This window comes from Giraffa tippelskirchi, chromosome 5, assembly GCF_054371585.1.
Source record: "Giraffa tippelskirchi isolate mGirTip1 chromosome 5, T2T-mGirTip1v1.2.pri, whole genome shotgun sequence".
In the NCBI taxonomy this organism is placed as follows: domain Eukaryota; kingdom Metazoa; phylum Chordata; class Mammalia; order Artiodactyla; family Giraffidae; genus Giraffa; species Giraffa tippelskirchi.
In genome coordinates, this window is record NC_137279.1 from 96433495 (window position 1) to 96448528 (window position 15034).

Genomic DNA, 15034 nt, shown 5'->3' on the forward strand with positions numbered 1-15034 from the left:
ACTTTTCTAACTTTTGCTATTATTTTAATTTCCTGTAGCAATTATTCTTACACATACGATTTCTATAAAATCTTTTTTCCTTAGGTTACATTCTTAGAAGTTCAGTGCCTGTTTTAAAGAGTATGTTCATCTTAAAGCTAATTTGTATGCAAAGAGTAATTATGTGTTGAATAATGAATAACCAAACTTCCATTCAGATGGTTAGGCCAATTTATTTATTTATTTTTTTTTTAAAATAAATTTATTTATTTTAGTTGGGGGCTAATTACTTTACAATATTGTAGTGGTTTTTGCCATACATTGACATGAATCAGCCATGGGTTTACATGTGTTCCCCATCCTGAACCCCCCTCCCACCTCTCTCCCCATCCCATCCCTCTGGGTCATCCCATTGCCCCAGCCCTGAGCATTTGTCTCATGCATTGAACCTGGAATGGTGTTCTGTTTCACATATGATAATATACATGTAAGCAGGAACAAGGATCTATCTGAAACTGAACAGATCCCACACTGCTCGCAAGAGCTCCAGAGAAAGTCCTGGATATATTTTTACTATTATCTTTTTTTTTTTCTTTTTAATTAAAAAAAATTTTTTTTTACTTTTTTCTTTAAGTCCTCTATTACACCTTTAATTTTCATTTTTATAACCCACTATTACCTTGCAAAAAAAAAAAACCCTATTTTTAAAGCAAACTGCATACATTTATCTTATACTTTTTGTGATTTTGTTTTCTTTTTTCTTTTTTTTTATATTGTATTTTTCTAAGAGTCTAACCTCTACTCTAGATTTTTAATCTTTGTTTTACATATTTGATATCAATTTTGTACATTTAAGAACCCAATCTTTAGTACCCATTTTTACAAAGGATCACCAATTTATATTTCTAACAACTTAAGATCCACTTCTGATCACCTTCAGCAATACTGAGTTTTGTTACCCCTTTTATATTTGTTCCAGTTCCATATAAAGGAATAAATCTGATAGGCCTCATTCCTGAGAAATCATTCTTATTTATTTGTACTTTGTGGTTACTTGCACGTACAAACATGAAACAATAAATTTCAAAATGTATTACTCATGTGAATTTCTTTCTAAGCTATTTGTTCCTGCATTTTGTCCATTAGTTTGTAGGTAGGTTTATTTATTTTCTATAAAATTATAATAAGTTATTGTTTATTTTGAATTTTGACTTTTACTGATTTGTATATTTTGTTTTCTCTCAGGTGGTTGTTTTTAAAATGATGCATTGCCCCACATAGATTTTTAATGTGGTGATTTTTTTCTTAATTAATTCCTTTATTTTAATTGGAGGATAATTGCTTTACAATATTGTGGTGGTTTTGGCCATACATTGACATGAATCAGCCACGGGTGCACATGTGTCCCCCAAACCTGAACCCCCTCCCACTTCCCTCCCCACTCATTTCTCTTGGTTGTCCCAGAGCACCAGCTTTCAGTGCCCTGCTTCATACATCAAATTTCTACTGGTCATCTATTTTACATATGGTAATATACATGTTTCAATGCTATTCTCTCAAGTCATCTCACTCCCGCCTTCTCCCACAGATCCCAAAAGTCTGTTCTTTACATCTGTGTCTCTTTTGCTACCTTGCATATAGGATCATCATTGCCATCTTTCTAAAATCCATATATATGCATTAATATACAGTATTTGTATTTCTCTTTCTGACTTACTTTGCTCTTTAGAATAAGCTTCCATTTCATCCACCTCATTAGAACTGACTCAAATGTGTTCCTTTTTATAGCTGAGTAATATTCCATTGTGTCAATATGTACCACAACTTCCTTATCCATTCATCTGCCATTGGACATCTAGGTTGCTTCCATGTCCTAGCTACTGTAAACTGCTACAGTCAACATTGGGTTACATGTGTCTTTCTCAACTAATGTGGTGATATTTTTTGCCATGCTTAAAATATTTTACTTATAAAAAATCACTAGGTACATATTCTAGTAATTTTGAAGTATTGATTTATTGTTGTTACTATAAGTAGATGTTTGGAGTAGAAGGAAATGAGTAAGAATCACTCATGTGTATAGTGTGGGATCTGGAAAACAGAGCAAAATTCACTGTCTGCATTAATTCTCACTAGGGGTCAGCATTCTTCTCTCCGATCTCCTGAGATTATGAGAGCCTGACCACAGAAGAAATATGTTCTCTCAGAAAATCAGTCCTTTACTAGCGCACATCATTTATGTTAAAATGGTATCCAAGCCATTGAGATCTAAACCCAGTTGTAAAGATGTTACATCATGTTGCTAAACCCAAGTCAAGTTAACTGGTATTTTAGGGCACTGCCCTTTGTGGTGGCAGAGGCATGGACAGAATAATTTCTACATCCCATTGTCTTTGGAATGAATAGACTGGATTCCTGAATCAAAGCCAACTGCATGAGGAAAGTAATCAAAATCTTGACTACATTCTAACTAAATATACTCCTTGAAACAGCATGAGCCATACCTAGGTATTCAAGGAGAAGATTTATGCAAGATGATAGGGTTTGTACACTGTAATGTGAACATCTCAGAGTAAGAATTCTGTTGATGATGGCTTAAGTCATCATCAAAGTAAAGTTAACACTAATATTAATAAATAAATTTTAAAACTCATTATCCACTGAATGCACAGTCCAATATTAGGAGCTGATGAGGGAGATAGAAATATAAGACTCAAGCTGAAGATTCAAGGAGAGTTTGTTTTAAATGTATTTCAGAGAAAAGACTCAAAAAGAATATCACAGCAAGTTATATTTGAACAAAATAGTTTCAGTAGAACATAAAACATGGAATAAAGCATAGGAGTCTGACAAGCAGAAACAAATTACAGTAGAAAAAAATTGAGCCATTTCAGCTTAAGAAGAACATTTCTAAATGGAAGTAGCAAAGCCTATACTGGAGATGTAGCCAAGGTCTACAAAGCCCTCAACAATCCATCAGTAGAGACTGGCTCATTGTAGACCCCAAGGTGAAAACTCCTTCATGGTCCAGGAAACTTACTTCTGAAGGTGAGGGATGGAACCCAGTGAAGAATAGAATTCAGTGAGAGAATTGAAACCCAATGAGAGATGGGGCAAAGGAGAGATAAGGCATTTAAGAGGCAGAACAATTTAGATAATGCTGAGCACCAGGCAATTCCAGATACAGAAAGAAGCATGGTGAGATATATACGTGTGTGTAGGTGTAGGTGCATATACATACACATGCATACATATCATCACATATTTAATCTGTCTCATAATCTCTATAATATTTCTAAGTAGCAGTGTATTCAAGTACATACAGACTGTATATCTCAACACTGTAGGGTTCATACTGCACAAAGTGACCTAGATATTATCAAATCAATATCTATTCTGGGTCTAGGGAACTCCAGAGTTCTACCCCAAGTCTGAGGAAAGTAGACTTTCTTTCTATAATTATCTCTAACTCCAACTCTTCTTCATCTGATAAATTAGTCTAGTTGTTTAATAATCTTGTAATATCACAGATAGGGCTCTTGTTATCTGGCTTACTATCAATCCAAATGCAAACTTTGGCCCTTTTCCTCACTCTCCTACAAATGTGAAAATACCAATATTCCTATGAAGAAAAGCCTGTGTTCATATAGATAACTGAATTGAAGTCCTAAAAGAGTAGAAGGTAGAAGACACTCATAAAAGAGACAGAGACAAAAAAAAAATTATATGAAGTATTAGATAGTCCTGTCTTAGGCTTCCCTGGTGGCTCAGCTGGTAAAGAATCCGCCTGCAATGAGGGAGACCTGGGTTCGATCCCTGGGTTGGGAAGATCCCCCAGAGAAGGAGACAGCTACCCACTCCAGTATTTTGGCCTGGAGAATTCCATGGACCGTATAGTCCCTGGGGTCTCAAAGAGTCGGACACGACTGAGTGACTTTCACTCACTCAGATATTCTCTGGCCTCCACTTTACTAGGAATGTCTGTTTCTTGACTAATTTACATCAGACTGTGCCCAATCTTACACAGTTTCAACATCTCTTCACTACCTCTCCTCCTTCTTGGCTGTAGACTTCATTCAAGCCTCCCATACAACCATGGGAAATCTGAATTTTCACTCTAATTAGCAAATTAAGTCATTTCTCTTCTCCTCCTCCACAAAACTTCATTCCTGGCTCATATATTCTTGTTAAAACCTAGCGATAACCTCAACATAACGAAAGGGTCTTTTATTTTCTAACCATATCAACTCTCTTTAGAAAGCAGCTGTAATTTATAAAAAATGAATATGTTGGCATTTGTAACATATATACAGAGAACCCTGGCAGGCTACAGTCCATAGGGTCGCACAGAGTCGGACATGACTGAAGCGACTTAGCACACACACAGCACACACTTAAACTCTCTACCAAAAGTATGTTGCTTTATTTCACTGACTCTCACAAATTCCTGGACAGTTATTTTGATATTATCTCCTTTGCAGACCGACAAAACTGAGAACAAGAATGATGTGATATTTTTCAGAGTCATGCAGCCAATAGGTGACAGAATGATTGTCTCAGGTCTGTATCACTCTTTAAATGAGGTTCTTAGTTGTTGTGGTACATATACATATGCAAACAAACCCAAACTCATGCCCCTGAGGGTACACACATACACACACACACACACTCTCTCTCTCTATCTCACAAAAAATAATAGAGTTGGAAGATTCTGTGAAACTTGTTTTAAACCAGATTGCTCAGAACCCTTGAATTAAGATTTGAGAGACAAGAAAAAAAAGAGTTGGGAATTCAAGTTCTAAAATTAATCAAGGTGGGTATCTTCCTGGGAGAGAGAGTGGGGAGGAGTTACAGGTAGGGATTTTCTTCCCTGTCACCTTTTCTAAGCAGTCCTATTCCTGGTTGGGAGCAGCTGCCCCTAGCTCCACGGAGGGAGGCAGAGAAGAGCTGCCAGTCATCACTTGTCACAGGAGCCACAGGGGTGGCAGGAGGCGGTTTTCTCTTGCCCAGGTCATGTCTCACACCTGAGGGTGGAGCCCAAGACCAGGATAAAAGGGCCTTGGGCCCAAAGCACCTCCATCCACTTCTCTCCTGAGGTGCTGACAACCCTGCACTGTGTGTACCCTAGTGAGTGTCCACTGGGAGTGGGAGCAGGACCTTCCACAGAGGATGCTCAGAGCAGAAGGGAGGGCAGGGGGGCATGGCCTTGGGGATGGCAAGAATGAGGGGAGCTAGAGAGAAAATCTAGAAATCTGATGAAGGATGAGCTGTGAGGCAGAAGGTGGCACTTGTGTGTCTATGCTCTGTTCTCTAAGTTAGTTCTGTATCTTTTTGAGTTTCTCAGACTTAGATAAGACAGAACTTTCAGAATGAAAATCTTACCCTGGAGAAATCAGTTGTGTTTCTTCTACAAAGCCTCTACTAGGTTGTAGTGATTTTCAAACAGTGGAGACCAGAGGCAACATATTTGGGATTTGATAAACAGAGAGATCCATGGGCCTCACCCTCATGAAGTGTCATTTAGTTGGTCAGGAGTGGTACCTGGTCATCTGTATCAGAAACTCATAAGTTGAATGAGTAACACATTGAAATTCACCTGCTAGGTTGTGAAAAAATGGTTATGTGTTATACAGGGTCTATAACCAAGACTAGATTCACTAGACCAGAAACCCTAGGTTCACATTCAGCTTGCCTTGATTGGTTTGGGACTCTTCTCTATTTCTAAAATGATTTGGTAACTCTATTTTATATACACATAGAAATAGATGTTGGAGAAGGCAATGGCACCCCACTCCATACTCTTGCCTGGAAAATCCCATGGACGGAGGAGCCTGGTAGGCTACAGTCCATGGGGTCGCTAAGAGTCGGACATGACTGAGCGACTTTACTTTTACTTTTCCTTTTCATGCACTGGAGAAGGAAATGGCAACCCACTCCAGTATTCTTGCCTGGAGAATCCCAGGGATGGCGGAGCCTGGTGGGCCGCCGTCTATGGGGTCACACAGAGTCAGACACAACTGAAGCGACTTAGCAGCAGCAGCAGCAGAAATAGATGTATACCTGTACACATCGGTATAGATATAACAAGCATGAACATAGATAAATACAGATACAGATAGATAATATATAAACAGAATTGCAAACGGTCAACATATGGGCTGGTTAACCAAATACATATGTATAATTATGAAATTATATATGATACATATGATAACAATATGTGTCTCTGGAAAGCTATCTGGAAAATTCCTCCAGAAAGGAATTCTTAGTTCTTCCTTAGCAGAGAGCACTGCTGCTCCAAACTGGCTCCTCAATCAGTCAGATCAGTTGCTCAGTCGGGTCTGCTCTTTGCGATCCCATGGACTGCTGCATGCCAGGCTTCCCTGTCCATCACCAACTCTTGGACCTTGCTCAATCTCATATCCATCAAGTCAGTGATGCCAACTGGCTTCTAAAGTGGACATTTTCAGAATTCTGAGTGATGTAGAGTGAACTTGAGTCAGATTTTGTGAAGGCTAATTTTGCCTTCTCCAGTGAAAGTATCCTGACTTTGGGCAACTTTGTCAATTCAGTTGTCCTCTATGTTTTGCTTTGTTGAAAGAAGACAACTTATGTCTGTTTTATGAAAAGCTCTCAAATTTCAAATGAGATAGTGGGAAAGCATTTGAAAAACTATATTGTAGATATGATTTCTCCATGACTTACTTTGCCAGGCTTTAAGAATGTCAGAGAAAGACAAGATGGCAAAAGTCCACAAAGGAGGTCTCTGTGCTGGTCTAACCTGTTCTCTGACTCTCCCTCAGCTCCTGAACACACCCACCAAGATGTCCTATCAGCAGAGTCAACAGCAATGCCAGCCCCCTCCCAAGTGCCCCACCCTGAAATGCCCCCCAAAGTGTCCCCTGAAGTGCCCGCAGTCTCCTCCTACTGCAGTGTCAGCTCCAGGGGCTTCTGTGGCCCCAGCTCTGGGGGCTGCTGCAGCTCTGGGTCTGGGGGCTGCTGCCTGAGCCACCACAGGCGCCACAGGTCCCATTGCCGCAGACCCCAGAGCTCTGACTGTTGCAGTCAGCCCTTGGGGGGCTCCAGCTGCTGCTCCAGGAAGGCGGAGCTGTCAGTTCTCTGGAGGTGGCTGCTACTGAAGTGGACGCTGAGCAAAGAAGAGCTGACCTAGGGACAGCAAGTGGACAAACACTTCCTCCTTCTCCTGCTCTTCCTGCTGGGCCTCCCCTTCTTGCTGGGGGTCTGGGAAGGGCCTTTGAGCTCTAGTCCAGAGGATCCCTGTGCCCTGGGATCCAGGAACCCGAAACCTCTTCTCCAAACCAATTTATTGACCTCCTTTCCCATAAATGTGAGAGCCCTGGGAATCCAAAAGCACAGACCCCGTGTCCCTCTGCAGCGTCTCTTTTTGCATAAACCAGGCTGATGTGAAACAATAAAGCTAGAAATCTGTGTTCCTTCTTGCATTGACTGATTTTTCATTCCTACATCATTTTTTCTCATACTATGTCCTCATCTCCTGGTTCCCTTAGTGCGTCGGTATCTACAGGTCTTATCCAGATTTATCTCTTGTGCTGCTAATGTCCTTTATAACAAAACAAAATTTTATTGATTCAGTATCTAATTCAGGATCCAACACTGCATTTAGTTGCTGTGTTTCTTTTGTCTCCTATTTATGACAGTTCTTCAGGTTTTCTTTGTCTTTCATGACCGAGGTTTTTTAAGAGCCACTGGTTTTTGTACAGTGTCCCTCAATCCAGATTTTTCTAATGTTTCTTCTTGACTAGATGTGATTTAGCATTTTTTGTAGGGATCCCATAGAAAGTGAAGTGAAAGTGTTAGTACCTCAGTCATGTCCAACTCTTTGTGACCCCATGGACTGTAGCTCAACAGGCTTCTCTGTCCATGAAATTCTCCAGGCAGGAATATTGGAGTGGGTAACCATTCCCTTCTCCAGGGGATCTTCCCTACCCAGAGATAGAACCTGGGTCTCCAGCATTGGAGGCAGATTTTTTACCATCTGAGCCACCAGGGAAGGTGATACTATATCCTTCTTAGAATTTGATATTCAGTTTCATAGTGTATATAGTTACTTGTCCTATTCCTGGTGATACAACTTTGACTGCCTGGTTTAGGTGATGTCTGCCAGGATTCTTCATTGCCTAGTTACTTTTTTTTTTTTTAACATGGAAACATATATTACCATATGTAAAACAGATAGCCAATAGGAATTTGCTATTTAACTGGGGGAACTCAAATCAGGGCTCTGTAACAACCTAGAGGGAGTGAAACGGGGAGGGAAGAAGCAGGGAGCTTCAAGACGCAGGGGACATATGTATACCTATGGCTGATTCATGTTGATGTTTGGCAGAAACCAACTAAATACTGTATAGCAATTATCCTTCAATTAAAAATAAATAAATTTTAAAAATAAAATAACTGGTGAGAGATACTTTGATAGTATTTAAATATCTATATTTTATCAAATATTTACCCCAAACTTTTTTGTAATCTGTTCATTCTATATGAAATAATTATTACTCTGGTGTCACTGATGTCATTGATTATAATTTGTGTTTTATATATTGATCTTGTATCCTGTTACTTTGCTCAACTCTTTTATTCAGTTTAGTACAATGAACATTCTTGTAAATGAATTTTTCCTATATCGTATCTTTATTTTCTTAGGCTAAGTTCATATAAAAAGTTATTGAATGAAAGGCTATGTTCATTTTAATTTTAAATTGATCACACAGTAGTAAGTACTAAATTGTCATCCAGAATAATTATGCCTATTTATATTGCCACCATCAAATTTGAATGTATATTACCACAAATTCTCACATCCAAAATTTTATTAGCCATTTCAATAATTGTTATTTTGAAACAAATAAATTAATCTGATAAACCACATCCCCAAATATAAGATATTTGTTCCTTTTTTTGTAATGTTTCAAATATTAGTAATGTTGAACATGGTATGACTTTTAGCGTAACAGATGGCATCTTGCGCATATCCAGTTGTTCCTGTAATTCCATTGACCCTACCAGGACTGTACTGTGAAGTAACTCTTTTCTCTATAGTCAAGGGCTGTGTAGTTAATAGATATCGTCTAATGCTTATTAGATTCAGGTAGCCTCTCTGCTCTGTTAGTCTCAGACAATGAAAAAGACCTTTGCTGCTATATTCCTGGTACCATGAGACTAGTTATCCATCATAAATAAGATAAGGTCTTGACTTAGGAATGCACTCCTGGTCTTCAAGCATGTACCCCATTTCCTAGATTAACTATAAAACTGACCTAATGGCCCCTTGGTGATTCAGAGTGCAGCAGCTCATGCTTTTGGATCATCATTGCCCAATCCTACTCATTTGAATGTTAACCACAATAAACTCCATGCTTCTGTTTTAAGGAGTTGTCTGTTTTGTTTTCGGTATCAAGATATCTTCTCAATTCAGCAGTCACTTTTCATTCCCTTTGTCCTCAGATAAACATCTTTTCAAATTTTTTGTGCTTTTGTGCTTGAGAAAACGCACTCATGCATATGTGTGTGTGTGTGTATGTGAATAAGAATGGGCTTCCTCTTTCCTTTGTCTTTTAGAATTTGTGTATTTTCTTTTTCCTTTTTAAGACATATTTTTATATTAGGGATATTAAATCGTTACCTGGCACATGTGCTGTATTTCTCTGTGGTTGATTACTTGTCCTTTTGCCTTTGCAACATGCAATTAAATTTGTATATAATTTATCCACCTTTTCCTTACATATTATGGGATTTGTGCCATTCTTAAAATATTTTCTGGCCACTTAATAATGAAGTAACAATCACCTATATATTCTGTTTCCTTTATAGTATTGTCTCATCATTTAAAATTTAAAAGAAAGTTTTTCAAGAATGGGAGAAAAGCTAAAATTTGTTAATGTACTAGTTTGTAGCTTAAAAGAGAGGAGAGTGAGAAGGCGCAGAGAAAAAAATACAGTCTGAGTTACTTCACATTAAATCTCAGCAGTGCCTCCTCCAGCTCCCTGAGAAGATGAAATACCTTAAGGTTAATATGTGACCTCAGAAAGCCTTTGGTAACCAAACTGTTTATTGAATGAGGCCAAAGCCATTGACAGCTAATATCCAAGGCCAAAGGATCAGTCCAAGTGATATGGTTATAATCTTATCTCTGACTCATCACCTAAGTCCAAGCAGATTGATATTTGGTCTCTGCCCTACCTCAAGGAAGAGGTGTGGACCAGATGACCTCTTTACCCCACCATTCTAGGAATCAGCAGCTGGGATCCTGTGTGAGCCAGTGCACAGATATCCTGTCCACTCCCCCCTAACTAAGCTAATTGGAACAACCTGGGCCAATGTCATAACCAGGTGAGACAGGGACAGATCTCTGCAGGGTGATGTGGCCATCACAACTCACTGTGCCTATCTCAGTGTGTGGTCTCCTAGAAGCATAACCTGTCATAGAAAAGTGCTACTTGTAAACTGCAACATCAGTGCTAATGCTAATGAAAGGATTTTTAAGAATCTCTGAACCACCCATGTGTGTGTAACCTTGTACAGTTGCTGAAGGGAATCAGAAATATAAGATCCAAGTTGTATTGTCAGAGGATATATTAAAATTTCATTTGTGAGCAATGTCACATAAACGATATGGAGTAAGCTGGACTTGAACTCCCTGACTCAGAAAGGAAAATGTCATGGAATAAAGCATAGGACTAGGATGGGGAGATGGTGCAGGACAGGGAAGACTGGCGTGCTGCAGTCCACGCGGTCTCAAAGAGTGGGACACGACTGAGCAACTGAAGAACGAGGATAGGGAGAGACATGTTTCCAGTACAGCCAATATGTCAGTTCTTTTAGGGAAGCAAATCAGAAATTGGACTAGTTGTACTAAGTCATATTGCAGAGAGCCTTGGATGTCAGTCAAAGTGCTGCCCTTGATCCTGAACATGCTCTGGAACCCTGGATGAGACTTCCTTAAAGTGTGGGGGTAATGATTCCTAGAGTGTGGGACGGTGGAGAGAGAACACACTTATATCCCAGTGAAGACTGGCATCAAGGAGAAATCCTAACACATGGAGGAAATGAAACCAGAGGAGGCTGTGCATCTTGAGATATCTTGTGCTGAAAACATAGACAAGGTGGATTCTGTATCCATATCTATGTCTATATTATATATACTGCTAAACCATTTAAAATACCATTATGTCCACACATACAGCTCACCAGATATTGGTTCTCCTCGCCCGTCAGACCTAGGCATAGATACTACTGAGTTAGGTCTTTGTGTGTATGCTAAGTGGTGTCTGACTCTTTGGGACTCCATGGACTATAGCCTGCCAGACGTTTCTGTCCATGGAATTTTCCAGGCAAGAATACTGGAGTGAGTTGCCATTTCCTCCTCCAGGGAATCTTCCTGACCCAGGGATCAAACTCATGTTTCTTGCATCTCCTGCATTGGCAAGCGGATTCTTTACCACTGCTCCACCTGGGAAGACTCCTCTCAAACTCGAGAAAGTTATTTTGGACACTTATGGAGGGAACACTTTCTTTTCATAGCTAACTCCTAGGTCTAATTTGCCTTCATCTAATTAATTTTATGATTTTTAAAAATACTGCTGCTCTGTAGGCATGGGAGGATACATACGAAATTAACATCAGCCAATATATTAATCTCCATAAAATGTTCAAAGGTAAAAAAAAAAAGTCCTTGAAGGAACACTTGTGTGGAAGTCTTCCTATTCTGTCAGGTCCTCCTGCCTCTTCCAGCTGGAAGCTCATTTCCACAGCACCCTCCTCTACAAATGCTTCAGGATTGAACTCTGTCATTGTCTCTCCCTGCTACTTTCTGGTCCACGGGCTCAGCCTCTTTCCTCATGTAAGGTCCTTGGAAAGCAAATTCTCATTCTACCGTAGAAGGCAATGCAAATTTTCCCTCTAGCTCCTCTACATGGATATCATTTTATGAAAATGTACAAAAGAGCTCAGTTGAAAAAAATGTTCATTTAAAAAGTTAGATGCACTTATCCTAGAAAATAACTTACCTAAAAAAAAAAAAAAAACTACTCACTTTTAATTATCAGTGAGTAAACAGCTCATATGTGAGGGTCCATTGTGTTACAGGGCCTTTTGCAGGAAGAAAAACATCTTTCTTCCATGATTCTGTTGACCCTCAGGATACCATTGAGAGTGATTCTTAGCAACTAATTTAAAGCTGAGAAAACTAAGAATGAGAAAAGTTGGGTGATTTTCACAAGATCACACAGCTGAGTGTCAGGACTGGGATTCTGCCCCTGGTGTATGTCACACCCAATCCAGGCTTTTAGCTGGACTGGTGCAAACACACACGGGCACACACACATGATGGGCCTGGGGGGCTGGGACATAAGCAGAGACACTTGGAGGCTTCATGAATCTCAGTTCAAAGCAGACCATCTAAGAATTAGGACAGGAGTGCTTGGGAGTCCAAACTCTAAGATGAAGGTGTGAGGGACAGACAAATGTAAAGAGAATGAGGTGGCACTGATGCTGGCGATGCCCTGAGCCCCATGGAGGGAGGCAGGGAGGAGCTGTCAGTCATCACCTGTCACAGGAGCCATGTGGGTGGCAGGAGGCGGTCCTCTGATGCTCAGGCCCTGTCTCACACCTGAGTGCAGAGGCCAAGGCTAGGATAAAAGGGCCTCCGGGCCAGAGAACCTCCATCCACTCCTCTCCTGAGGTGCTGACAGACCCTGTGCTGCTTGCACTCTGGTGAGTGTCCACTGGGAAGGGGGTAGGGCCTTGGGGGCTGTGGCTCATATTATTACAGAGATAGACAAGGCCTGAAAGGACAGAAGAAGCCGGGGACTGGCAGGAAGAGTGAGAGAACCATAGGAGTTTAGTGATGACTAAGGACACTGTGAGGAAACCAAAGATGCTGTGTGGGACTCACAGGATGAAAGGAAACCATTGGCTGCTCTGACGTTCGGGAACAGGTCTCAGAAATGGAGTTTACCTTTGAGAGATACTGTATTCCCTGCAAAGTACGATCTGGGGACAGCAATTCTCAGAGTGAGGCGATGATCAGAGGCACTCTGGGAGATTGTTGCACAGGTGGGTCAGGATAGAGCCTGGGAATGCATTGTATAAGCTCTAGAGGGGGAAAAGCACAAGAAATTTAATGCTCTCTTGGTCAAGGATAGTGTAAGAGATGTCTCTGAAACCATCAAAGGCCAAGCTCTGATAAGGGACCTCTTATCTTTCTTTCTAACAAGGTGAACCAGCCAGGAAATTGCTAAAACTCCTTCTAATCTAATGTTTTAAATGTCTAAAATATTCAATTACTTGCAATGTTAACAAAATATTTTTTCCATAAAGAAAATATTTTGGTAATATTTGCATGACATGAGTGAAAAAATTATGTTTTAGTTAATGTCATTTTGTCTCAGTCTTCAAACTGATGAAGCAATTGATGACCTCTTTTTACTTTAAAATCAAAAGCTGAGATTCAAAGGAGATGCTGTAAGAGTATATGATAAGACATTAAGATGATAAAAGTGTCAAGTTATTTAAATGCATGTATTAAAAATGATTCTGAAAGTTCAGGAAGGGGCAGGGAGGTCTCTGTGTGCTGGTCTGACCTGCCATCTATCTCTCCCTCAGTTCCTGAACCTGCCCACCAAGATGTCCTGCCAGCAGAACCAACAGCAGTGCCAGCCCCCTCCCAAGTGTCCCCCCAAGTGTCCCACCCCTAAATGCCCCCCAAAGTGTCCCCCAGTCTCCTCCTGCTATGATGTCAGCTCCGGGGGCTGCTGTGGCTCCAGCTCCGAAGGCTGCTGCAACTCTGGGTGTGGGGGCTGCTGCCTGAGCCACCACAGGCGCCGCAGGTCCCGCTGCCGCAGACCCCAGAGGTCTGACTGCTGCAGCCAGCCCTCGGGGTGCTCCGGGTGCTGCGGAGGGGGGAGTGATCAGTCCTCTGGAGGCGGCTGCTGCTGAAGTGGACACTGAGCCAAGAAGAGCTGACCTGGGGACAACAGATGGACAAACACTTCCTCCTTCTCCTTCACCTCCTGCTTGGTCTGCCCCTGTTGCTGGGGGTTTGGGTGAGGCCTTTGAGCTCTGGTCCAGGGGATCTCTGTGCCTTGGGGTCCAGGAGCCCCAAACATCTCCCCCAAGCCCATTTATTCACCTCCTTTCCCATATGTGTGGCAGCCTTCAGAATCCCAAAGCACAGACCCCGTGTCCCTCTGCAGCTTCTCTTTTTGCATAAATCAGGCTGATGTGAAACAATAAAACTAGAAATCTGTATTTCTTGTCAGATTAATTTTTTATTCCTATGTCATCTTTTTCATGCTCTGTCCTCAATCCTACTTCCCTTAATGTGTATCTTTAGGCCTGTTCAGATTCACCTCTTGTGCTACTAATGTCTTTTATAGCAAAACTAAATTTTGTTGATTCAGAATCTAATTCAGGATCCAACATTGCATTTAGTTGCATGTTTCTTCAATTCCCTCCGATTTGTCACAGTCCTTCAGGCTTTTTGTCTTTCATGACCTGGACATTTTTTTATGAACCATTGGTTTTGTGGACAAACACTCAGTAGGGTTTGTCTGAGGTTTCTTCTTGACTAGATGTGCTTATGCATATTTGTAATGGTTCCCACAGAAGTGATGCTATGTCCTTCATAGAGTCAGAAGTTATGCCTCACATGATGTGTAATTGACTCATTCCTGGGATCCTGAAATTTGCAATGCAAGTATTTGGGAAGATTCTGAAAAAGTGAGACAATTAATTTCTGAATTCTCCTCCACTGCTTTTTTTCTTTTTTGGTAGTAGAAGCAGCCTTTCCACCCCACCTGAGTAAATTAATCCTATATTGTCCCAGTGAATTATAACAACTTTGCCTGAAGTAGTTGCCTTGCAGGAGACTGTTGGTTATCACCTGGACCCACTCTCACCATCTCCCTTTGCTCTTTGACGTATAAGTGAACTCAAGTTCAAGTAGGCTGGAAAAGGTGAGGCATGAATTGTGACCAACAAACAGTTAGACTATAGTCCAAAAGAACTACATGAT

At 40.7% G+C, this 15034-nt stretch overlaps 1 protein-coding gene across 1 annotated transcript in view; it reads left to right on the forward strand.

The window, feature by feature from the left end:
- LOC145504570 (late cornified envelope protein 1E-like) overlaps window positions 1–14268 on the forward strand; it is a 65359-nt gene extending 51091 nt beyond the window's left edge. The window contains exon 4 of the mRNA XM_081485657.1: window positions 13624–14268. Within this exon, the coding sequence (XP_081341783.1) occupies window positions 13624–13956 (333 nt within the window). The 3' untranslated portion in view covers window positions 13957–14268. The remainder of the gene's footprint in view (window positions 1–13623) is intronic.
- Window positions 14269–15034: the final 766 nt, after the last annotated feature.